Source organism: Gadus morhua, chromosome 3, assembly GCF_902167405.1.
Source record: "Gadus morhua chromosome 3, gadMor3.0, whole genome shotgun sequence".
In the NCBI taxonomy this organism is placed as follows: Eukaryota; Metazoa; Chordata; class Actinopteri; order Gadiformes; family Gadidae; genus Gadus; species Gadus morhua.
The window spans coordinates 617,568-643,336 of NC_044050.1; the positions used below are offsets into that span (position 1 = coordinate 617,568).

General features: G+C 42.9%; 1 protein-coding gene across 5 annotated transcripts in view; it reads left to right on the top strand.

Annotated features, from left to right (window-relative positions):
• Positions 1–25,769, top strand: part of helz (helicase with zinc finger) — a 119,872-nt gene that overhangs the window by 19,332 nt on the left and 74,771 nt on the right. For all 5 annotated transcript variants that reach the window (XM_030352300.1, XM_030352297.1, XM_030352301.1 and 2 more), the window contains 3 exons: positions 2,827–2,875; positions 8,165–8,240; positions 8,890–9,088. In XM_030352300.1, coding sequence (XP_030208160.1) covers positions 2,827–2,875; positions 8,165–8,240; positions 8,890–9,088 — 324 coding nt within the window. The remainder of the gene's footprint in view (positions 1–2,826; positions 2,876–8,164; positions 8,241–8,889; positions 9,089–25,769) is intronic.

Sequence of the window (25,769 nt, forward strand, 5' to 3'; positions counted from 1 at the left end):
TAAACGGTACAGCACTCCTTCCCGCACAGGTTTGTGTTAGGCTGCCCTACCGGGGCTATTCAAAACATGCACGAGTTATCTACATATTTTTAGATTGGTAGAGCCACATATCTGTTCATTGTTATATTTCGAAACTTCAGTTTTTGTTATTTGTTACCGTCACTGACTGGAGATCAGTAAGATTTGTATTATTTTTCTTTTACAATTCAATAGTTAAATAATGATCTATCAATTCGTGCATCAATTCATCTCAACACATAGACCTGGCCAGCAGGAAAGAGCAGTTTATATTTTGAACGCTTTCAATGTTGTGTTGGTCATACTAGGGCTGGGCGATGGATCTAATTTCGATCTCGATTTCTATTTTAGCGTGAAATGATCACAAAACGAATATAATCGAGTTTTCATTTTTTTTTTTGTTTTATAGAAAGTGAAATGAAAAACATCTGGATACATTTCCCTACATTATTTTAGATTTGAACATTGACCATTTTGTGTAGTTTTTTAAGACGAAATTTCAAAGTTCTCAGTTACAAAGTGTTTTTGGGAGAGACATGTTGAATAAAGTAATGTTTTTAAACTCAAAAATAATCGTTTGAATAATCGTGATTTCAAACTTGACCAAAATAACCAGGATTATAATTTTTTCCATAATCGAGTCATACCATAGAATGATTTATTTCCTGTAATTTGTGAATAATACAGAAGATAAGAAACTTTAAAAAGAAAATTTGCATACTAAATCGCAATTGCAATATTGGCCTAAATAATCGCAATTCGATAATTTCCCCAAATCATTCAGCGTTAAAATGTTTTTCTGACGAAAATGTTGCCACGGGTCTTTTTCGGCACGAAAACCCATAAAATAAGCCGTCCAGTCACTTTTTTTCGTTGTTAATTGAGTATAGAGCTTGACCAAAGTTGTCCAGAGCAATGTATCACCCCAAATTACTTCCTTGTTATTGGATAGGGGCACCGCAAATGCTTCCAAATCGGCCACCAATGCCGCGTTTCCACTGCAGGGTACGGTTCGGTTCGCCTCAGTCCGGGAGGGAGGGGGCGGTATAGCCCAGCTCAGTTCCGAGGTCGCGTTTCCACCGCCGACAATACCCTTTATGGTAGGCCGGATGTCGTTTGCCGCGGCAGCTACGTAAACATCGTAAACAACGTCTTCCTCCCCAAGAATGCAGAGGAACGTCTCCACCTCCTTGGTCGCCCAAGCAAGCGTTTTACGCGGCATGATCATTGTAAAGAATAATACCTCGAGGCTACTGTTTGTTTGTTCTTATCCCCACGTCGCCCGGAAGTGACGGTTCTGTTGACCAATCAGCGGAGGGGGTGTGTAGCTCGAATTTTCCAGTACCCTTTCAGGCGTCTCGTCTCGTTTTCAGTACCCCAACGGAGGAGTACTGAAAACGAGGGCAAAACGAGTACGGCTCAGTCCGGGTCACGCCCACTTTTGGCGGTGGAAACGCAATCCGTACCGCACCTTTGCGAACTGAACCGTACCGCACCCTGCAGTGGAAACGCGGCATTATAATAATAACCACTAATATTGCTCAAAATAGCACCAAACCTCTGCAGTAGTATGTTTAGGGTCCCTACACACAAAACAAAGCAATAAAAACTTGGTTAGCGTACCGGGAGTTCAATAAAAAATACTGTTTTCCAAGTCTGTGCCTTAAGGACGATTCATACCTCCGGATCCGGATGAAATTCGTCCGTCCGCCCCAACTTTGCCTCCGGAACCACCCTTCATACCTCCGTCTGGTTTCAGCGTTATGGATGTTACGCATTAAATTCTCTAGAGGGCAGTGACTGTCGTTTCACAAATTAACGGCATTGACATTCGCAAACATGACATCTGGAGAGATGATTTTGCTTTGTGTCATCCGAAATCGGCAAGAAAAAGTGCAAAAAGTGTAGGCCTAGGCGGCGGTGGCATCTGACACCCCTCACCAACCCGCAGATTATCTCCTCAAAATGTTGTTAGATGACCAGTTACAACTCATTGCCAAAGCAGGGGAACAATAAAATACAAAGGTCAGGTATATAGTATAATGTAAGTATAAAACGTTAAATACAATGTATATACATATCAGATATTATACTATATCTATTTTCGTGAATGGTCTGACTTTTGACTCTATACTGCCGCCTCGTTATCCGGTGGTATTGCTCCGTTTCTCCCGGAGAACTCCGTATTCTTAAGCGACGGACCCTTTGACGGACGAAACACCTCCGGGACCGGACGAAACACTCGGTATCCGTATTTACCGTAGGGTGTGAATGGGCCTCTACCGGTAGGTCCATGTTTCCAGGAAGTCCCTACCAGTGGATTACCGGCAACCGTAAATAATATAACAGAGGCGCCAACAAATTTAAAGCAGCCAAGTATCAATAGGGGAGGTTTTTAAGTTAAATTTGTTGGCGCCTCTATTATATAATTTACTTGATTGTCAGAAAAAAAAAAATTGTCGGCTTAATTTATGGGTTTTCAAACCAAAAAAGTCCCTGGGTTCAAAATCCGCCGGATTTATACTTTAATCCTAGTGTGACTGGCCCTGGTGTGACTGGTCGTGGTGCGACTGGTCGTGGTGTGACTGGTACTAGTGTGGCTGGTCCTGATGTGACTAGTCCTAGTATGACTTGTCCTGTTCCTGGTGTGACTGGTTCTGTTAGGTTGGTCTTGGTGTGACTGGTCTTTGGGTGAATGGTCCTGGTGTGGCTGGTCCTGGTGTGACTAGTCCTAGTATGACTGTTCCTGGTGTGACTGTTCCTGGTGTGTTAACCTCTCTGCCCCATACTCTCTCCTCCTTTCCCCAGACTGTAAATAGCGAGATGGCACCAGAATATTCAGAAGACCAGGATGAAGGTAAAACTCAAAGATCATAGATCTACAATTATAACATTACACAACCACACTAAGGACGACTGAATAACATTACACAACCACACTAAGGACTACTGAATAACATTACAAAACCACACTCAAGAGTGAGACCAAAATATTTAAGGGTGCGACTAATATTTTTTATAGATCGCACTGGTGCACTGTTGCTGACGCTGCCCGGGTGAAAAAATAAGTATACATAATAAAAAACTAAGCCTACTGTTCCAACCTTCCCTACTACTGAGAGTATTTATTCAGAGAGTCTGAATTACCCGCACAAGCCCTTTTATTTGTAAATGTTTTATTTTGCTTAATTTTTTACTTTGAAATGTTTCATTTCAGCTCACACTTTATTTTTATTTTTATATGTAATTCTGCTTCAAATAAAGACAAGCATTTCTCTAAACCTCACGCTGCGTTCCAGGGACACTTTTTAGCCCGTAAGTGAATCGGTCTGGTACGAGTTCCCGGGTAGTGAGTTGCGGGTTTGTCTGCCGTTCCAGGGCATTCTGACGGGTAGAAGGTTGTGAACATACTAACCGGGTTGCCTGGAACGCACCATTATTCCTGTTAAAAAATCATTCACATTATATTAAAGTTATGGAGAGCGATAAAAAAGTAGTGTTAAAGGCGACGCAATGAAAAATTTTGTGCTGGTGCACCTAAAAAAATATTAGCCGCACCAGTGCAACCAACGCATAAAGTTAGTCTGGAGCCCTGACACTAAGGATAAATGAATAACATTACACAACCACACCAAGGCTGACTGAAAAACATGACACAACCACACCAAGGATGACTGAAAAACATGACACAACAACAATAAGGCTGAATAACATGACACTAAGGACGACTGAATAACATGACACAACCACACTAATGGACTGTTCGAGATGCACCGTACACAACCTGCGCGAGTTGCTCGTAATTTCCTGGCTTGAAGCACTTATAGCGTTCCGACGCTATAGCGACTATCCAATTTCATGACACAATCACAAAGACGAACAGGAACGCTATAAATGCTCCGAGACCGGAAATTAAGTCAAAGGTGCAGCTCGGAAGGCTGGTGTCCGAGGATTCAGGAACTCACCATAAAGCTGAAGCAAGTGAAAAAGATGATCAGAGATGTATTGTGGCATGCGATTGGTTACCAGGCGCCAATGTCAATGCCCGTTCTATTTAGAATTAATTAAACCAATGCCCGTTTTCCGAACAATCTCGCTGAATCAAGGTTTTGGTTTGGAACGAGACGTTACTGTACAAGGCAGCAATAAAACAAGATTTATTTTTTGGACTGAGATGCCGCGGCTATTGGTGCGTCCTCACGCGTCCTTATTGGGGCCGCACCAAGCCTTTCTCTTGCATGCAGTCAATTAATCAATGTCTTGATTTAAGGAATATGTGATTGTGTAGCGTGTTCGCTTATTCAGTCTTAAAAATACAACTCACCGCCGTGTCAGCTGCTATTTTCATGCTGCTTCTAGGAAGTGACTCCCGTCCGGGGACAGCTATATGGTGCCGGGGTATGCGCGAATGACGCAGTTGCGTCTCTTCTAAATCAATTATCTTTCTCTGAACATGAACTTTGTATCTAGTGCCATGTGTCCATGTATGATTGATAACTGTAAGGCCTGATGTAGTGAATTTATTGTAGGTAACTTTTTAACTCTGTTTTATTCATATTTGTAGGATAATAGGTAAACACCCCCGTCTGTGCTTCATGTATTGGTATGTACCATACCATTAGGAGACGCTAGAGATACAGAAGCTTTACTGTGCTGTCTTATACCCTCAGTTGTGTGAGGTATGGGACAAACCCTGATTACTAAAGCCTTGAGGGCACAAGTGCTTTGCGTTGGCTGAATATAGCCTTAGTCTTTGTAGTGGCTGCGTTGTCAGAATCACATTGCTACACCCCTTTCGAATTAAAACAAACCTCCATTCATGGATACTTCCATCATCCACCCACTTTCATCTCCTACTCCAATGGAAATAAACTGCCCACCGATCCCTGCGCATGTTTTATCCGTGGAAGGACATTAGAATGACTGCAAGTCAAATGGTGAAGGAGGAAAAGGCGAAGGAGAGTATGTGGAGGAGAAGTGGGACAGCGGTATTAAGCGTTTTTTTGAAGTCCATGATATAGCCGTCTTATGATACAAATTCTCGTCACTGGAGTTTCGTCGGCACGTCTGCGATTGCCTGTGGATGTGTTTATTTCCCAGTCGAACCTTGCTCCACGGGAAGCGGCATCTCCCGACTCTGACTGACTAACTTTAAAAACTTTAAATACTATTCCACTATGTGGAACCTGTTGTTGATACAGGTTCCACATAAACTCTGCTAATAATGTGGAAAATAAATTCTACTTTTGTGCAGAGTCCTCTCTTTCTGGGGAGGGGGTGACTAGCAACTTTATTGCCTTCGTTTCTGTGGAAGCTCCATCGGCCACTGCACTGTTCCCTACACAGTCCCCTTTGGAGGACTCAGACTTGATGCTGAGGGCAGTTCAGGAGTCTAACATGGAGGAGCAAGTAAAACCTCAGTTACACAACCTGTTACTTAACAATGTTGATGTGTGTACAACCAAAGTAGGACGTACTGAGATATTGAAGCATCAAATTTTTCTCACCAACCCTTGACAGAAAACCTATCAAGTCTCCCCTCCTAAACAAAAGTTGATGAAAGAAATCATCGAGGACATGCTAAAACATGACATAATTGAACCTTCTTGTTCTGCATGGGCCTCACCTGTGGTCCTGATTCCCAAAAGGGAATCCTAGGTTTTGTGTTGATTAACGAAAAGTGAATGATAACAGTCACTGATGCTTATCCCATTCCCACAATCCAAGAGATATTGGGTAGTCTCTTAGGTGCTGTTTTCTCTTCACTAGACCTAAATAATGGCTACTGGCAAGTGGAGATGAATCCAGAGGTGAGGGAAATCACAGCCTTTATGTGCCCTCATGGACTGTTCCAATTCAAAGTCATGCCATTTGGACTTAAGGATGCCCCTTCCAGAGGCTCATGGAGAGAGAATTCGAAGAGCTGAATGGAATCATCTGTTTTGTCTACTTGGATGACATTATCATCTTCTCTTTGTCCTGTGAACAGCATTCTTATGATGTCCAAGCTGTCCTGGACAAACTCCGAAACGCAGGCCTCTCTGTGAACATGAAGAAAAGTAAATGGAATGTTCAGAATCTCTTTGAAATTCCTGGGCCATCCTGTCTCTGCTACAGGAGTCCATGTTGACCCAGATAAGATTGAGGCTGTGAAGAACTACCCTGCACCCACCAACTTGAAAGCCCTAAAAAGGTTCCTGGGCATGGCTGGGTGGTATCACAGATTCGTCCCCAAGTTCTCCCAGATTGTTGAACCACTCAATGCCTTAAAGAAAAAAGGAACAAAATTCCGCTGGTTACGTGCATGCCAAACATCCTTTATTACCCTGATAAAAGCACCTGGTTAAACAACCTGTCCTGGGCCATCCAAACTTCAATGCTCCCTTTGTGGTATACACCGACGCCAGTGAGATTGGACTTGGGGCTGTGCTTGTCCTGAAATCCCACTACGGAACCGGGGAAGTCCTCGCCTTTGCCAGCCGCAGTCTAAACCCTGCAGAGAAAAACTATGCTGCCACTGAGCTAGAATGTTTGGCATTGGTGTGGGCAGTGGAGAAGTGGAGAACTTACCTGGAAGGTAGACTATTCACAGTGGTTACAGGTCATGCCTCTACTATGGGTGTTCAAAATCACCAAACCCAGCACACGACTCATCAGGTGAGCACTCTATTCAAGAATTCTCCTTCACTGTTGAATACAGAAAGGGAAAGTACAACACTGTACCGGATGCCCTCTCCCAGGCTCCTACAGAATCCATCCATACAACCGTACCTGTTTGGGCTACCATCGCATCTGCCCCTCCAAAACCATCAAGAGCTTCCTATCTCAATGGATGATAGTGGTGGGGAAGGATGGTGGTGCCCGAGGATAGTGGTGGGAAATATCGGCCCGACCCGGCCCGCAGGCCCGGCCGGGTCAGGTCGGGCTCTGGCAGAGAATATAAACTCTAGTGCATGACATCCTCCGTAGGCGGTCACAGCTGGGTGATTTTCACCACCTCCTCATCGTTTCAGAACACACTGAAACGATGACTTGGTCATCCATGTTCTTTCTGCTTCTGTGCGTCCTCCGTCTCTCTGCCAGTGACATCGGGTCAAGCTCAACGGTGATTGGCTGTCAAAAGCTAAAAAAAATGTAACTCCGCGGGTTAGTGCGTTGGGCATGTTGGTGCGTAAAACGCGACTAACACGCTGCAGGTTTTCAACGGCTCTAACAAGCGTAACGCGTTCAGTGTGGCCGTACCTTAAGAACCTCAACATACTACCCTTTGACATTGACCCAATCACACTACTGACTTAATGACATTAAACAACCACATTATGGATCCGATCACACCTCGCATCACACTAGGGTTGGGCAAACGTCTACAAGCTTCCATCGTCCGATAGCGCCCCCTAGCGATCGCCGATAGTCGATACTATCGGGGGGGGGTAACTTTATAATAATTGTATAATATTAATTATTTGTAATAATTTATCACTTGGAAAAGAATTTGGGTTATTTACATGAACTTGGCGCATCTGTCTGCATCACACAAATACCCGGCGCATTTACGGACGCAAATGACGTTTAGAAATATTCAGCGTAGTGTCCGAATTCTCGTTTGTTCGTTCCCTATGTAGTGCACTATATCATGAACACTATAGGGAATAGTGAGTGATTGAATAGGGAACGATTTCGAACACAGCTCATGTACCACAGCTGTGACCCGGAAATGGTGCAGCGGGCTGTGATGTCATTTCGCCGTGCGAGCAGACCGGTAGGTTTCGAGCCCCTCCCCTCTCCTCTCGCAGCAGTGAGTGAATACGACAGGTCAGCGCTACATGGTATGTTTTCCACCGGTGCCAGTTAATTTCAATTGCAATTTGCGGGGCTTTTTAAGTTGAAAAAATAGCTACCACAGCGCTTTTAAAAAAAACTTAAAAAAATAAATAATATATATATAATTATTAAAATATAATTATCGCCTTTTTATCGGCAACTTGAGACGATCGGCGATGGAATCCATCTATCGTCGGCCCATCCCTACATCCACTACTGACTGAATAACATGACCAAATGAACACACCACACTTTTTTAAGAAGGTGGCTCATTCAGACTTGGGGGGCCAGAGTTGGGCTGATCGTTGGCCGGTTTGTGTTGCAGGAATCGAAGATGGCTGGCAGTTCAGACCGCCTCCCAGAGGAGTCACTAGCAGCGAGGAGTACACCCTCTGCAAAAGGTATTTAAACATGTGTTATTCCAACAGCTCAAGACTAGGGTGATGTCTTTATGATCGGCCACAGCACACTTCCTCTAGGATAGGGGACTGGGTACTAGGGCTGGGCGATTAATCAAATTTTGATCGTGATTTGGATTTTAAGGTCAAACTATCACAAAATTAACATATTCAAGTTTCTTTTTTATTATTATTATTATTATTATTATTATTTTTTTTTACTGTTAATGTTTTATAGAAAGGGCTGAACAGCTGGTTACATATCTGTATATCATTTTAGATTGGAACATTTGCTTTTTGACCGTTTTGTGTATTTCTTTAAGGTGAAATTTCAAAGGTCTCATTTACAAAAAGAATAAAAGAGACATGCTGAATAAATGCACGTTTTCAAACTCAAAAATAATCGTTTGAATAATCGGGATTTCCATATTGACCTAAATAATTGTGATTACGATTTCCCCCCTTATCTCCCTTTATCTCGGCCTGAGGATCTGATTGTTATCCAGGCTGTGTTGAGGGACAGTGTGGTTAGTGTGGTAATTTTTAAGGCTGTTACGTAACCAAACTACTCGGGATTGAACTTGCCTTTGTGCCCAGGGGAGTGGACCATAGTCCGCCGCACGGCACCCTCTCACGGTTTTCCCCTCCGCAGGTACCTGGAGCAGGGCCTCTGCCGCTACGGGGCCCAGTGTACCTCGGCCCACTCCCACGAGGAGCTGATGGAGTGGCAGAAGCGCTATGCCTCACGCCTCATCCGCCTAAAGCAGCAGCAGGAGAGCAAGCACTTCACAGAGAACTACATGGAGACGCTCATCGAGAAGTGGATGAACTCCCTCTCCCCCGAGAAAGTGGTGCGTGGGGGGCTGGGGGGTGCGGGTCAAGGCTTGTGTGTGTCATTTAAGTGACACGCTTCAGTGCGTGTCACTTACATGACATGCACTGAGTGAACCAGCAGTCCTCTAACCTCTAAACCTTCTACTTTGACCTGGCTGTACACCCGTACAGCTGGTACAGCTGGTAGATTAATCACGGCTGGTGGACTAATCACGGCTGGAAGACTAATCACCTCTGGTAGACCAATCACCTCTGGTAGACTAATCACGGCTGGTAGACTAATAACCTCTGGTAGACTATTGTCCACGGTTGTGGAAATTCATATTTGGCCCAAACATAGACACAGACAAGACTGCACAGCACGTGCAACATACAAGAGCTTCTGTCACCACAGATTAACTGTATCATCACATGGTAATGCAATGCTACATTGTATTTTAATGGTATGTAATCAGGGCTGATAGACATACATTAACAGTGTTCATCCTGAGTCCTCTGCGAAAAGGGGGACATCTGAGCCCGTACAAGGCGGCAGGTCTCTGCACTTGCTCAGTGGGCCTGAGGCTCTGCCCATGCTCGGTGGGCCTCAGGCTCTCTGCCCATGTTCAGTGGCCTTGAGGCTCTCTGCCCATGCTCAGTGGCCCTGAGTCTTCCACCAGCCTCTCTGCCCATGCTCAGTGGGCCTCAGTCTTCCACCAGTCTCGCTGCCCATGCTCAGTGGCCCTAATGCTGCGTTTTATTATCTATCCGTCTCGGAGGTCCGAGGACGTTGCCTAGCGACACGCACAAACACGCCCCTTTTCCTCGGACGGCGAACTCACCATCTCGGTTGAACTCAGTGGTGACCGAGCAAAATTCCAAGACAGAATTCAAGATGGCTGCACCCAGTGTGACTTGAAACATGAACTGTTTTCATTGTGCTTGGACTGCTTTGGTGGCAATTTCAATCACTCGTATTACTGCAATACCTTACTGCGTCCGTATCTCTGCCTATGGCCTATAGCCCACCTATTTTGGAGCGCCTGGTACTCTGCCAATGCTACCGCGACAACAACTTTCCGGGTGGCGTCCAAGATTTCCTACAACGACCGAGCGAAATAATAAAACGCTTGAAGTGTGGGCGTGGCGTCAGATCCGAGATCCGTGTCGGTTCGCAGAGAATAATAAAACGCACCATATGTCTTCCACCAGGCCCTCTGCTCGGCTAGGCAGTTGGCACATGTTTTGGGGGCTTGGCTTTTGAGGGAGCCTGAAGGAGGGCTGGGGATATTTCCAGCTGCCTACCCTACTGTAAAGAAACTTACAGGTGCATCTCAATTAATTGTAATATTGTGAAGTTAATTCATTTCAATAACTCAATCAAAAAAGTGAAACTGATATTTTTTATAGATTCATATTACACCCAAAGTGAAATATTTCAAGCCTTTGATGATTATGGTTTGCAGCTCATGAAAACCCACATTTCAGTGTATCAGAAAGTTGAATATTAAGACCAGATTTTTAATCGGGAAATGTTGTCCTTCTGAAGAGCATATTCTTGTATATGCATTCAGTACTTGGTTGTGGCTCCTTTTGCATGAATAACTGCATCAATGCAGAGCTGCATGGAGTCCATCAGCCTGTAGTCCTGCAGAGGTGTTATGGAAGCCCAGATGGCTTTGATAGCGGCCTTCAGATCTGCTGCATTTTTGGGTCTGGTCTCTCATCTTCCTCTTGACAATAACCGAAAAATAAAAAATTATATGGGGTTCAGGTCAGGCGAGTTTGCTAGCCAATCGAGCACAGTAATCCCAGGTTCATTAATTAAAGTCGGCATCTCCATAAAGCTCGTCAGCAGAAGGAAGCATGAAGTGCCTTAAAACGTCCTGGTAGACGGCTGCGTTGACTTTGGACTCGATACCACACAGTGGACAAACACCAGAAGATGACATGTTTCCCCAAATCATCACTGACTTGAAACTTCACACTGGACTTCAAGCAACTTGTATTCTGTGCCTCTCCATTTTTCCTCCAGACTGGGCCCTTGATTTTCGAATGAAATGTAAAATTAACTTACCACGGAGCGACAGAGGGAGTTATTTTTCTCATTGGCTCTTGATGCACTGACTCCAGCCCCAGTCATCTCCTTGTGAAGCTCCCAACATTTTTTGAATGGCCTTCACTTGACAAGCCTCTCGGGTCTGCGGTTATCCCTGTTGCACCTTTTCCTACCACACTTTCTCCTTCCACTCCAGTTTTTATGAATATGCTTGGATACAGTACTATGTGAACAGCCGGCTGCTTCAGTGATGACCTTTTGAGGCGTAGCCTCCTTGTGGAGGGTGTCAATGACTTCTGGACAACTGTCAGGGCATCGTCTTTCCCATGATTGTGAAGCCTGCTGAACCATACAGAGATAATTTGAAGGCTCAGGAAACCTTTGAAAGTTTTTTAACTTAATTATCAGAATGCGACTCTTGAGTCTAGAATATCGAACTTTTTCACAATATTCAGATTTTCTGAGAAACTGATCCACTTATATATAATAGCAGGCCTACCGGACAAGTTACTCAAGTTGGTCAGTTCGCATGTGCCAAGCAGCCTGCAGCTCACACACACACACAGCACGCGCGAACGAACACATACACCGCACGCGCACGCTTTGAAAAGAAACAGCAGGATTAATCCCGCATCCCGCAATGTCTTGCGGTATCGATATCCCTCCCTTCTGTCTGCTTTAACAGTGTCGCCGTCAACAAACTCCCCCAGGTCTCCCAAGACATTCTGTCTCTAGACTGTAGAAATTGCGATAAAAGAGGTGAAGAGACAATTTCTCACATCGAAAAGCAACGGCAGGTCTTTCATTTTGTGACATAAAAAACGTGAAATTCAAACATTGTGCCGACCGGCATATGAACACCCAAGTCAAGTGATCTCTAAAGAGACAGTGTCCCTATAACACAGAACGAAAATATGTCAACACAGTATGGTGAATTTTGTCCACCATAAGACTACCTTTTTCAGCCCTGAATAACAGTTAAAGCTATTGAATAATTGATTTGCATGCGTAGTATACTATCTCCTGGTCCTCCAGGTTGGGGGTTGGGCTGAGGGCTGATAATCCTCGCCTGGAAAAACAGATTTGTTACAGAAACCAGAAACAGAACCAATTCATTAGATGAAGGGAATACCATGACCGTACCTCATAGTAGATGGACGATGATGCAGGCCAAAGCCAGAAGGACGCACCTAGGCTGTTGGGGTCATTGGTGCACCCGAAACACACCATGAGGATAGGAAACTGGAATGTGCAAGCTGGAAATCTCGATCTGGTGGCAAGGGAAATGGATAAGAGACGAATAGCTATCATGGGTATTAGCGAGTCGCATTGGGCAGGCCAAGGAAAAGTAAAACTGGCCTAGGTATACTTATGTCCAAAGAAGCAACTTGAGCCCTTTTAGAATGGACACCAATTTGCGGCAGGATCATCCAAGCCAGATTCCATTCAAGGCACATCAAATTCATGTCATCATCTCATCTCATCGTCATCCGCTTATCCGGGGTCGGGTCGCGGGGGGAGCAGCTCAAGCAGGGGGCCCCAGACTTCCCTTTCCCGGGCCACATTGACCAGCTCAATCGGCACATCAAATTGATGATCATAAATGTCTACGCACCAACTGAGGACGCAGATGAAGAAAACAAGGATGAGTTCTACTCAAGGCTACAATACAGGTCCTTCTCAAAACATTTGCATATTGTGATAAAGTTCATTATTTTCTGTAATGTACTGATAAACATTAGACTTTCATCTATTTTAGATTCATTATACACAACTGAAGTAGTTCAAGCCTTTTATTGTTTTAATATTGATGATTTTGGCAAAAAAGTCAAGAAAAACCAAAAATCCCTATCTCAAAAAATTGGCATATTTCATCCGACCAATAAAAGAAAAGTGTTTTTAATACAAAAAAAGTCAACCTTCAAATAATTATGTTCAGTTATGCACTCAATACTTGGTCGGGAATCCTTTTGCAGAAATGACTGCTTCAATGCGGTGTGGCGTGGAGGCAATCAGCCTGTGGCAGTGCTGAGGTCTTATGGAGGCCCAGGATGCTTCGATAGCGGCCTTAAGCTCATCCAGAGTGTTGGGTCTTGCGTCTCTCAACTTTCTCTTCACAATATCCCACAGATTCTCTATGGGGTTCAGGTCAGGAGAGTTGGCAGGCCAATTGAGCACAGTAATACCATGGTCAGTAAACCATTTACCAGTGGTTTTGGCACTGTGAGCAGGTGCCAGGTCGTGCTGAAAAATGAAATCTCCATAAAGCTTTTCAGCAGATGGAAGCATGAAGTGCTCCAAAATCTCCTGGTAGCTAGCTGCATTGACCCTGCCCTTGATAAAACACAGTGGACCAACACCAGCAGCTGACATGGCACCCCAGACCATCACTGACTGTGGGTACTGGACACTGGACTTCAGACATTTTGGCATTTCCTTCTCACCAGTCTTCCTCCAGACTCTGGCACCTTGATTTCCGAATGACATGCAAAATTTGCTTTCATCCGAAAAAAGTACTTTGGACCACTGAGCAACAGTCCAGTGCTGCTTCTCTGTAGCCCAGGTCAGCCGCTTCTGCCGCTGTTTCTGGTTCAAAAGTGGCTTGACCTGGGGAATGCGGCACCTGTAGCCCATTTCCTGCACACGCCTGTGCACGGTGGCTCTGGATGTTTCTACTCCAGACTCAGTCCACTGCTTCCGCAGGTCTCCCAAGGTCTGGAATCGGCCCTTCTCCACAATCTTCCTCAGGGTCCGGTCACCTCTTCTCGTCGTGCAGCGTTTTCTGCCACAATTTTTCCTTCCCACAGACTTCCCACTGAGGTGCCTTGATACGGCACTCTGGGAACAGCCTATTCGTTCAGAAATTTCTTTCTGTGTCTTACCCTCTTGCTTGAGGGTGTCAATGATGGCCTTCAGGACAGCAGTCAGGTCGGCAGTCTTACCCATGATTGCGGTTTTGAGTAATGAACCAGGCTGGGAGTTTTTAAAAGCCTCAGGAATCTTTTGCAGGTGTTTAGAGTTAATTCGTTGTTTCAGATGATTAGGTTAATAGCTTGTTTTGAGAACCTTTTCATGATATGCTAATTTTTTGAGATAGGAATTTTGGGTTTTCATGAGCTGTATGCCAAAATCATCAGTATTAAAACAATAAAAGACCTGAAATATTTCAGTTGGTGTGCAATGAATCTAAAATATATGAAAGTTTAATTTTTATCATTACATTATGGAAAAGAATGAACTTTATCACAATATGCTAATTTTTTGAGAAGGACCTCTATATACTGGATGGAAGGAATGTCCATTGGGGCAGACAAGAGGAGATGGCTGATAGGGGTGTTAACTGTTACCAAAAATTGTAAACGGTTACACTACCCCTTTTTCTTTTGTGTACACGGTTAGCCGTTTTTTTTATTAATGAAAAATAATATTTTTTTGAAGTGGGCCGCTGTCGCGCTCACTCTGTTTAACTTCGTTCGATAGGGGGATTATTTGTTTATCCACACGTCGGATGTGCGAGCAGAATGATCGCAAAAAGAAAATTTGTTTGACCGGTTGCCATGGTTATCTCCGTGTGGTTCATTTGTAGTTGCGGTGTTAGTTAGGATGTTGTCAGGTTATTGTTCATTAAACTGTAAACAAAGCGGCTATATGCTATAGACCCTGGACTATCTGTGGTATAAGGCTTGGACGAATTTTGAATTATAAATATGTAAACTTTATGTTGAAAGCCGTCGCGATTCCCATTGAAACAATGGCGCGTGATTATTATTATTTTTTACGGTTTTCGTTTACTGATTTTTCCTAAACGGTTTGATTATCTAACCGGTTACACGTGTATAGTGTACCCGTGCACAACCCTAATGGCTAGATAACATCGCAAGTCAAGCTGAAGAAGCTGCAGGAGGTCAGCGCAGACACTGTATGGAAAAAGTCTTTATGCAATGAAAAACCAAGACAAAGTACAGCAGTGATGGATAAGTACGGAAACCTGCTCAGGAAGAAGAAGGATGTAAAGGATAGATGGAGAGAGCTCTTTAAAGTAGTGCTGAACAGGGAAACGCCAGGGAATCCGCTAACCATCACCGACGAAGTAGGATTTGATTTGGAAGACGAAGTTCAGGAGATGGCAGTGAACAAACCAACTCTGGGTGAGGTAAAAGAGGCAGTTAAAAAGTTAAAGAGCTGGAAAGCACCTGGAATCGATAACATCACAGCGGAATTATTGAAGACAAATGTGGAGTTTTCGGCAAGGAAAATACACAAGTTGCTGTCGAAGGTGTGGAAGTTTGAGGCTATCCCAGAAGCTTGGAAAGAGGGTTGATCATAAAGCTGCCGAAGAAAGGCAGCCTGAAAGATTGTAAGAACTCAAGAAGCATAACAATACTGTCCATCGTTGGGAAGTTACTAGGACGAATTGTCATTGACAGAGTGAGAAATGGCGTTGACAAGAGACTGAGGAAGGAGCGGGCGGGCTATAGGCAAGGAAGAGGAACAACAGACCAAGTCCTTATACTGAGGAACATCATAGACAAAGCTGCAAACTTGTCGCTTTTCGGCGACAATTGCCGTTTTCTTGGTAAATTTGGTCATTCACGTGAATCTTTTAGAACCGGAGAGTTTTGTTTTGGGGAGGGGGGGGGGGGGGGTCCAGAATTGCGAAAAATTATTGGATCATTCTTATAATTGACATTTCTCTGGGCCAATCGGAATCTCAGCACTTGCTTCAGAATCTTTCTTATAATTGACATTTCTCTGGGCCAATCGGAATCTTGAAGCACACAGCGCCAACTGAGCTCGCCATTGGATGAGACGGTCGCCTGGCTACCGCGCATCCGCATCCGCATGCGCATCCGCATCCGCATGCGCATGCATGCGGCCATACAATGCAAGAGAGCTTGCGAAACACTCGTCCAGAGGGGTGTTCCACGAACGGAGGTTTAACAAACACTGAGTTAACGCTGAACTCTAGGTTGATTTACCCTGTGCCGACTAACCCAGAGTTTTCGGTTCCACAGCAGTGGTTATGCATTAGTTCAAATCAACTCGGGGTTGGTTAACACAGGGTTGTGCGCGTCCACGCCAAACCTAAAAAGACGTGATGTATGGATCATGGAAACCCTGATCGAATTGGCGAAACAGGCCGCTTATTTCAAAGAAATGGAACTTCAGGTTCCCCTGGGGAGCTATAACGAGGGGAAGGACATTATCACAAGAAAAGGGAACGCCAAAGCCTCTGCAACCCGGAGAACCAAAGCCTGGCAGCGGATCGCTGACCGCGTAAATGCGTTAGTTACACGTCAAAAGCATGATCCTTAATATTTCAGCCATGAATATATAAATATCCCAGTTAAGCATTCTTAAAGATCCTACCACATAACCCCTTTCTTCTAAAAAAATATGTACTCCGATGGCTTCCAAGCGGTCAGCGGATCAAGTATAAAAATGAAGTATAAAAAACATACAAACTGGTAAGCTTTTCCCACCATCGTATTGGTATAAATTTAAATAAGCCATTTTTTTAAGCCAATCGTGAAAAGGCCGACAGTCGGCAGACTGGATCTGGCCCTCAAATTGTCTTGACCCCGGTGGAGGAGCTGTTAATAAACATAAATTTAGGGCGCCCTGGCATGGAGGGGGTACCTGGAGGTACCTACCTCCTCAGAGAGTCAGGGGCCATACCCCACTGGTTGAATGTAGGTTTTTGTGTTTTCTTGTATTTTATATATTTTTTGCCTTCGAAGTAACACATGCAAACCATGTGCTTGCCTAAGCGCATACTATTCCAAAAGTTGATTTTTTTGGTAACTGGGTAGAAAACCTAAAAGTGACAATTCATCAACTTCACAGATCAAGATGGATTAGTGCGTGTAACGATCAAACATTCTCCAGTGGATGCAAGTCCACTGGAGACTATAGTATAAAAGAGAGACTATAGTATAAAATAGTCCTCCACTGAGGACTAATTTATACTTTGTGTTGTAAGTGCCTCTCGGCATAGTACTCAGACAATATTGCTCTTTGTATGATAGGAGGCCGATACAAATCTTGGATGGGTCATCTGAAAGGACTGAGATGTGCTCAGCATCTCCAACATTATAGCCTAGATAAGACTACCTTTTGCAAAAAACGGAGGGCTACGCAAATATTCTGGAGTGAACTGAGGCCAGGTCCTCGATTGGTAGTGTTGGCTATGTAAGGCTATTTAAATATATTAAAGATTTGCGTGAGAATCTATAGGCCTATCTCTCCACTCCAGCAAAAAGTCATTTGATATGCCAAGACGTCGAGCCGTGGTCTTATCAATCGCTCCCGGTGGATTGCACGTATAATTTGCGCTCCGATATCAGCAGTTCTCTCATCAAAAGGGCATGCCATTGTGAACACATGAAATCTGCGGTGAACGCGTGTTTAAATACCCAAAACCGGGTTATGTTTCAAACTTAACCTGCGCAAAACCTGCTCCGACCAGGTTTGATTCAGAGCATATGTTTCTATAGCAACTAACATACCGTGATCCTTTTTGAACGGAAAACCTAGGGTTACAGCAGACCCTGGGTTAACTTACCCGGTTATGTGATAAAACCGGCTTTGTGGAACACCCCACAGGCTAAGAGTCAAAAAAAAAATTGTGACGGTTGTAAATAAAATACTTTCTATAAGCCTCAAGGATGTTTTGACTTTGATTTTTGATAAAGTATGCTGAGTTTTGTTAAGTCACGCTCAGACTAGTGTAATTTGCATATTACAATCCAAAAAAAATCCCCCCGTGACACTGTCACCTTTTTTTCTCTGAGGAGTTTGCAGGTCTGCATAGAACAGGTTAACGAGTGGCAAGCAACCCTATATGTGAACTTTATAGACTTGGAAAAAGCTCGATTCGGTTCACCATGACAGCTTATGGATCATTATGCAAAATACGGAATTCCAGAGAAGCTCGTGAGGATAGTGAAATTGTTCTATGAAGACTTTCAGTGTGCTGTAGAAGACCAAGGAGAGAGAGGCGAGTGGTTTGACATCACAACTGGGGTTAAGCAAGGCTGCAATATGTCAGGGTTCCTTTTCCTGATTGATATGGACTTGATAATGCGAAGGACAGTCAGTGAAGGACAGAATGGCATTAGATGGAAGCTAACATCAAAACTTGATGACGTAGATTTTGCTGATGATGTGGCATTACTATCTTCCACAAGACAGCACATCCAAGACAAAACCACCAGAATGCACGAGGCAGCCAAGCGGGTAGGGCTTAGAATCAACCTTGGAAAGAGAAAATTCGTAAGAATCAAAACGAAAACCCAGACAAGAATAAACATTGATGGGCAGGTAATCAAGGAGGTGGAAGAATTCGCATATCTTGGAGCAAAAGTTAGTAAAGAAGGAGGCGGAATGAAAGACCTACAGAACGGGCTCTCAAAGGCAAGGGGGGCATATGTCATACTAAAGAGGATTTGTAACTCAAACAGCATCTCGAGGAGAACTAAGCTAAGACTGTACAAGACCTTTGTGTTACCCGTCTTGCTGTACGGATGCGGGACATGGAAAATGAACAAAGGTGATGACAAATTAGTCGATGTATTCAATAACAAGTGCCTGCGCAGAATTCTTCATGTCCGATGGCAAGATCATATCAGGACTGAGGACCTGCTTAAGAGAGATGAGATGAAGCCACTTAGTGAGGAAGTCAAGATCGGAAGATGGAAGATGATCGGCCATATTTTTAGGCAGAATAGAGAAAGTCATGGCAATTTGGCAATGACGTGGGCACCGGAAGGGAAAAGAAGAAGAGGAAGACCTAGGACAACGTGGAGAAGGACCGTGGAGAAACAGAGGAGAGATAGTGGCTGGGGCTCAAGGGATGAGGTGCGAGTTGCAGCAGCGGACCGTGAGAAATGGAAAGGTTCTGTAAAGGCCCTATGTGCCACGAGGCATTTGGAGGACAGGTAATAGCTAACAGTATACTACACTTTCCATTGAACACTTACCCCTGTTACTAGGGATACACCGATACCACTTTTTTACTAACCGTTACGATACCGATACTTTTATTTGTGTACTTGCCGATACCGAGTACCGATACCGATATTTTCTAGATTTGGTCTCTATGAAAGAAGTGCAATTAAATTGAAGGCAGATTTTATTTTCTCCTTTCAAGAATATGTCAAGCCTTTAGTAAGGATATACAAAATGAACAGAAGGCTATTCCAAAACAAAATTAAACAGAACTATTTTTAACAAAAAAGCAGTCAAAGACAAAATGCCATCACATAATGTGAACGTAAATATAACCAGATAAAGCGAACAACAAAAATAATCATAAAAAGTGAGAACTTTTGTTAATAATAATAAGCACATTATGGCTGTTTAGAAATGGTAGACAAATCAACGAACTATGTTGTCAAATGACTATCGACACACAATGTTGCCTCTGAACTAGGCTATGTATTTTTGGCTGTTTAGCCTGTTTCTGCCTTCATTCACAATGTGTGACACTGAGCTAAACAGCTGTTCGCTCTCAACGCTACTGCAAGGTGCTGAGAGGTATTTGCGTGCCACTTTGGCCAGAGAAGGGAACCGCATTTTGTTAACCCCCCAGTATTGCAGTGGATTGGCCTCGCGGGCCACTGGGGCCTCCCCAAGGTATGTCTCCAATTGTGCGGTAACACCAACAGCACCTGGGGTCAGTGCTAATGACGCTTGCTCAGTTGCAAAAAGAAACAGTCTAAACTGCTGCTGGCCTGGTCCAGCAGCAGTACTTTCCTTTCCGCCTCTAGACACGGTAGCATTACAGATCTTACACTCTGCCATACTCCTGTCGTCATCCTTTATCTTAAAATATTCCCAAATCGCCGACATGACTTTACATGTGACCGTTAACAGGTCGCAGCCAACTTTCACAGACACGAGCCTTTGGCAGAATCTCAGTTTCGGCTCATTTTCGCCCCCTAGACATTGAAGTTAGGTAGGACAACTCATCTCCGCATGGTTTGATGTAGGCTACTGACAGAGTGGTATTGGTGCGTGGTATTGGCAATTAAAAAACGATTACGAGTATTTTAATGAAGTATTGGCCCGATACTTGTATTGGTATCGGTGCATCCCTACCTGTTACCCATAAATTTACTCATTTTATAATGTAATCAAATGCTCACACACTAGCTGCTTTCAGACACACATGTAAGTCCTGATATTCTCCTGCTATTCTCCTGATGGGCCGTGTGTGTGAACAGCATATCCTCACATTTGTACCCTGAAAATCTCCTGAATAATACTACCCCTGAGGTAGTATTTGCATGTGTGTGAATGTGAATGAGGAGTAGAAAGTCTGTATTTCTCACACCACTTCAGTGGGCGTGTTGATGACGGTGCTGCATGTCATTGAGTGGCCCCTAAATGATATTCAGCCTGTTTCCTTTTGTTCGCTGAATGGTTAAGAAAAATTAAATGTTGGCACTGCTTTTAAGAGTCATTTGGGTCGAACGCTAAAAGATAGGTCTTATCATAACCCTAAAAGTACACATCATACAATAAATTACAATAAATGAGTTAACAGCTGCACGTTTATAAAAAATGTTTTTCATAATAGTTACTGACAACATATTATAGGGTCCCGTCCTTCAACTCCCTGTTTTCTCAGTTAAACACAGAAATCAACTACATGTGTCCAAGTGTTAGTTATATGTGAAATTAAGCAAAAAAAATACGCTCTCTTTCTCCAGTAACGCAGTCGTTCGCGACGCCTTTCTTCTTCGTCGTTTCTTCTATTTGTCTCTAACTCATGCTCCAATCTTTCATCGATCGATTGTTCGGATTTTGTGGATGCAACAGAATATATGATGCATTATTTTAGCAACATTTAAGATGATCGCGATGAGTTCTGCCCGTTCTGCCTCCATTTTGTCTATGGTCAAATCAAAACAAAATGCACTGACAGCGGCCACGCTGATTCCGCCTCTGGCGAACTTGGACCCTTGCAAGCCCACCCCCTAAAACCCCTGTTGATTCTACTGATGTCTAAACCACATCGATGTCTGTATATAAAGCAGGGGTGGCCAACCTGCGGCTCGCGAGCCGCATGCGGCTCTTGGCCTCGTTTCGTGCGGCTCATCAGTTCACATCAAATTTTGTGTTAAATATATATATATATTTTTTATTTATTTTATTTTATTTTTTTTATCATTTATTTTTTTTGTATGTGTGTGCATGTTCGCAAACGTTTTAATTGATGACGCAAAATAACGTTCACAAACGTTTGGTGTTGATGCAACATAAAATGGCCTGCTCAGCTTGGAGGAGGTGTCACGTTAAAATTGTACCGGGGGCGAAAATTGTACCGGCCTACGTCATCAGTTGTTGACAAATTCCAAACCTGCCTGGCAGCAGACGACGCGATCGTTTGTTGCCTGGCAACGGGCGATCGCGTCGAATGACGTAGGAAGGTTCTTGAACATTCGCAAACTTTCATGCTCGTTCATTGCACTCCTTCATTGAGCGTGACAAGACAGGTTTTTGAAACCTGCTTTAAACACTCAGTTTACTAGCTAAATTCGATTAAACAATTCAATACAATACAAATATAAAGTAAAAACAAGTGTTATCTAGCGATCCGTTATCTGTATTATGTTATTTGGTGTTCGGCAACATAAGCGCAAATGGTTTTTGAAACGTGCTTTCAACACTCAGTTTACTAACTAAATTCGATTAAACAATTCAATACAATACAAATATAAAGTAAAAACAAGTGTTATCTAGCGATCCGTTATCTGTATTATGTTATTTGTTGTTCGGCAACATAAGCGCGAATGGTTTTTGAAACCTGCTTTAAACACTCAGTTTACTAACTAAATTCGATTAAACAATTCAATACAAATATAAAGTATAAACAATGGTTATCTAGCGATCCGTTATCTGTATTATGTTATTTCGTCTTTGGAAACATGAGCCGAATGTTTTTTGAAACCTGCCCGGCAACGGACAACCCAATCAAATTAGTTGTCAAATTGTCAACAACTGATGACGTAGGCCGGTACAATTTTCGCCCCCGGTACAATTTTAACGTGACAGAGCTCCTTCCCATGAGTAAACAATTTGCGTCAAGTAGGCTTCGCTCCAAAAATGTCAGGTAAAAAATGCACAGCAAAAAGAAAATATGAAGAGGAACACAGGACGTTTTTGACAGAGTGGGGGAGTTTATATTTTTTTGTTGAACGTAATGGGAAGCGATTCTGCCTTATATGCAGGTGTCATTAGCGCAATTCAAGGCTTCAAATCTTCAGCGCCACTTAAGCTCACTCCATGCTAACTTCGACCAGGAATTTCGGAAAGGGACTGAACTTCCCAAGCACAAGTTAATCGCTTTGAAAAGGCAGGCAGAAAAGCAGACACAGATGTTCCAAAAATCTACGATGCACTCAGAGACCCAAACGCTGGCATCTTATCAACTGGCTTGGAACATTGCACGAGCTAAAAAGCCATACAATGAAGGGGAGTTTGTAAAAAAATGTCTCAGTGACGTTGTTAAAATCTTGTCTCCTGAAAACGACAAACTAAAACTAATGGTGTCAGACGTCCAACTGTCCCGCCACACTGTTGAACGCAGAATATCGGACATTAACACGGCTATTGAATCGCAGTTGCACTCCGATCTTAAAGAATGCGAATATTTTAGTGTCGCATTGGACGAGTCTTGCGACATTCAGGACAAGCCACAGTTGGCAATATTTGCACGGTCGGTATCAAGTGAGTGTCATATCAGAGAAGAACTCCTTGACATTATGCCATTGAAGGACCGAACCCGTGGAATAGATGTAAAAGAAGCGATGATGGCTGCATTTGCGAAAGTGTGAATAGTGAGTGAGTGAATAGGGAACGATTTCGAACACAGCTCATGTACCACAGCTGTGACCCGGAAATGGTGCAGCGGGGTGTGATGTCATTTCGCCGTGCGAGCAGACCGGTAGGTTTCGAGCCCCTCCCCTCTCCTCTCGCAGCAGTGAGTGAATACGGCAGGTCAGCGCTACATAGTATGTTTTCCACCGGTGCCAGTTAATTTCAATTACAATTTGCGGAGCTTTTTAAGTTGAAAAAATAGCTACCACAGCGCTTTAAAAAAAAAAGAAATAATAAAAATAATAATAATAATTAATTATTAAAATATAATTATCGCCTTTTTATCGGCTACTTGAGACGATCGACGATGGAATCCATCTATCGTCGATAGTCGATAGAATTGACTATCGGCCCATCCCTAATGTTCATGTGTACCCGTGTGTATGATGTGGCTCTTTGCAGTAACACAGTAAAAAATGTGGCTCTTAGTCTCTGACTGGTTGGCCACCCCTGATATAAAGCATCAAGTGTGACTCAAACCTTAGGGTCGAATCTCCTGATATACAAATGCGGCAAAAATGTGTGAAACGGCTTATAGGTAGTAAAATGATTATGCTTGCTTCATAACGTAAGGAGGAAATTATTATGCTTGCTTCATTACGTAAATGTTATACGTTGTAACATTATAGGTAAATTATTATTATATTATGTGGTCAGAAATTAGTTGCATTATCGACTGGGATTTCCACATTATTACTATGGGTTTAATTAGTTTGAAATCTTTATTATTCTTATTTTTATTCTTCTTCCTCCCGTTTTTTTGGTCTTCAACTCCTCCGCCATACTTACAGCTACAGAAGCCATTCAACTATTAAAGGGGACTTATTATACCACCAGGTGTGAGTGTGATTAGCCTTACAAGCCGTTTCGAAAATCGGCCTAATATGACATCACTAGTGGGCGTGTCCACCTAGATCTGTGCTGGATAAATCAGTCTCCCAGCCTACCCAGTGGACTGAAGTAAACATTGCTCATCTATCCAGCACAGATCTAGGTGGACACACCCACTAGTGATGTCATATTAGGCCGATTTTCGAAACGGCTTGTAAGGCTAATCACACTCACACCTGGTGGTATAATAAGTCCCCTTTAAAAAATTCAGCTCTTTAACGACATGATGGCTATTATTCAGTGTCTTTCAACTCTTTCAACTTTTTAAACTATTCAGCTTTTTCCACATTTTTTTAACATGGGAGTCAATGAGCCGTCCTCCCAAGCAGGGGAGGCCGTCCTGAACTGTTTAAGATGTAACTCAATCGATTTTTAACCGTTTATCTTCGTTCAACCATTTAACAAATCTACACACTTGTATCTTCAATAATATCTAAACATGAACTTCAACTTTGATATAATTTACATTTTCTTCAGAATCAATGTTTTAGTTTCAAACCGGCATAGTTTCCAAGTTGCTCTCATATGTTTCCGTTGACGTCAGAACGTGAGGACTTTCAGGCACACGCATGCAATAGATCCGCCATTCTCTTAAAGAGAGAGAGAGACACACACACACACACACACACACACACACACACACACACACACACACACACAGCTTTATTCCAATTCGATTTTAACATTTTGAACACTTGATTAAAGCTATTCCACATTTCTACTGCCTACTACTACTACTACTACTCTTACCAATACTACGACTATCATTACTACTCCTACTAATACTACCATTACTACTAATCCTACCAATGGAACTACTATTATTACTACTACTACTACTTCAGATACTACATATTACTTCAGCAGCTACTACTACTACCTAAGCTACTACCTACTACTTCAGCTTCTTCTACTACTACTCCAGCTTCTAATACTACTACAGCTACTACTACTACTACAGCAACTACTTAAACTACTTCAGCTACTACCTACTACTTTAGCTATTACTACTACTTTAGCTATTACAACTACTTCAGCAACTACCTATTACTTCAGCTACTACTACTTCAGCTACTACTACTTCAGCTACTACCTACTACTTCAGCTACCACCTACTAGTTCAGCTACTACTTACTACTTCAGCTATTATCTACTACTTCAGCTACTACTACTACTTCAGCTACTACTACTACTTCAGCTACTACCACTACTAGTTCAGCTACTACTACTACTACTACTCCAGCTTCTACTATTTCAGATACTACTACTACTCCAGCTTCTACTACTTCAGATACTACTACTACTTCATATTCTACTACTATTTCAGCTACTACTACTTATACTTCAGCTACTACTAATTCAGCTACTACTACTACTCCAGCTTCTACTACTTCAGATACTACTACTACTTCATATTCTACTACTACTTCAGCTACTACTACTACTTCAGCTACTACTACTTATACTCCAGCTACTACTACTTCAGCTACTAATACTACTTCTTCAGCTTCTACTTTCAGATTCTTCAGTTCTATTCATTTAACATTTCTTCATTTTCAGCAACGCTTTGTGCTTTCCATTCAGCCGTCAGCATTCCCACTCGTTTCTTCAGGAAATGCAATTTCTAGTTACAACTAGACGTTGAGCAACGGAAACTAGTCAAGATTAAAATAAATAAAGGCTTGATATATTTCACTTTGGGTGTAACAAATCGATATAATATGGGTTTCACTTTTTAAAATTAATTATTGAAATTAATTATCTTTTCCACAATATTAACTCATATACCACTAATTAACTAATTAACCACTAATTTATGCACCTGTATGTTTTTAAAAGTTTCCCGGATGACTTCCAGTGACGAGTGTTTGAGTGATTATCTG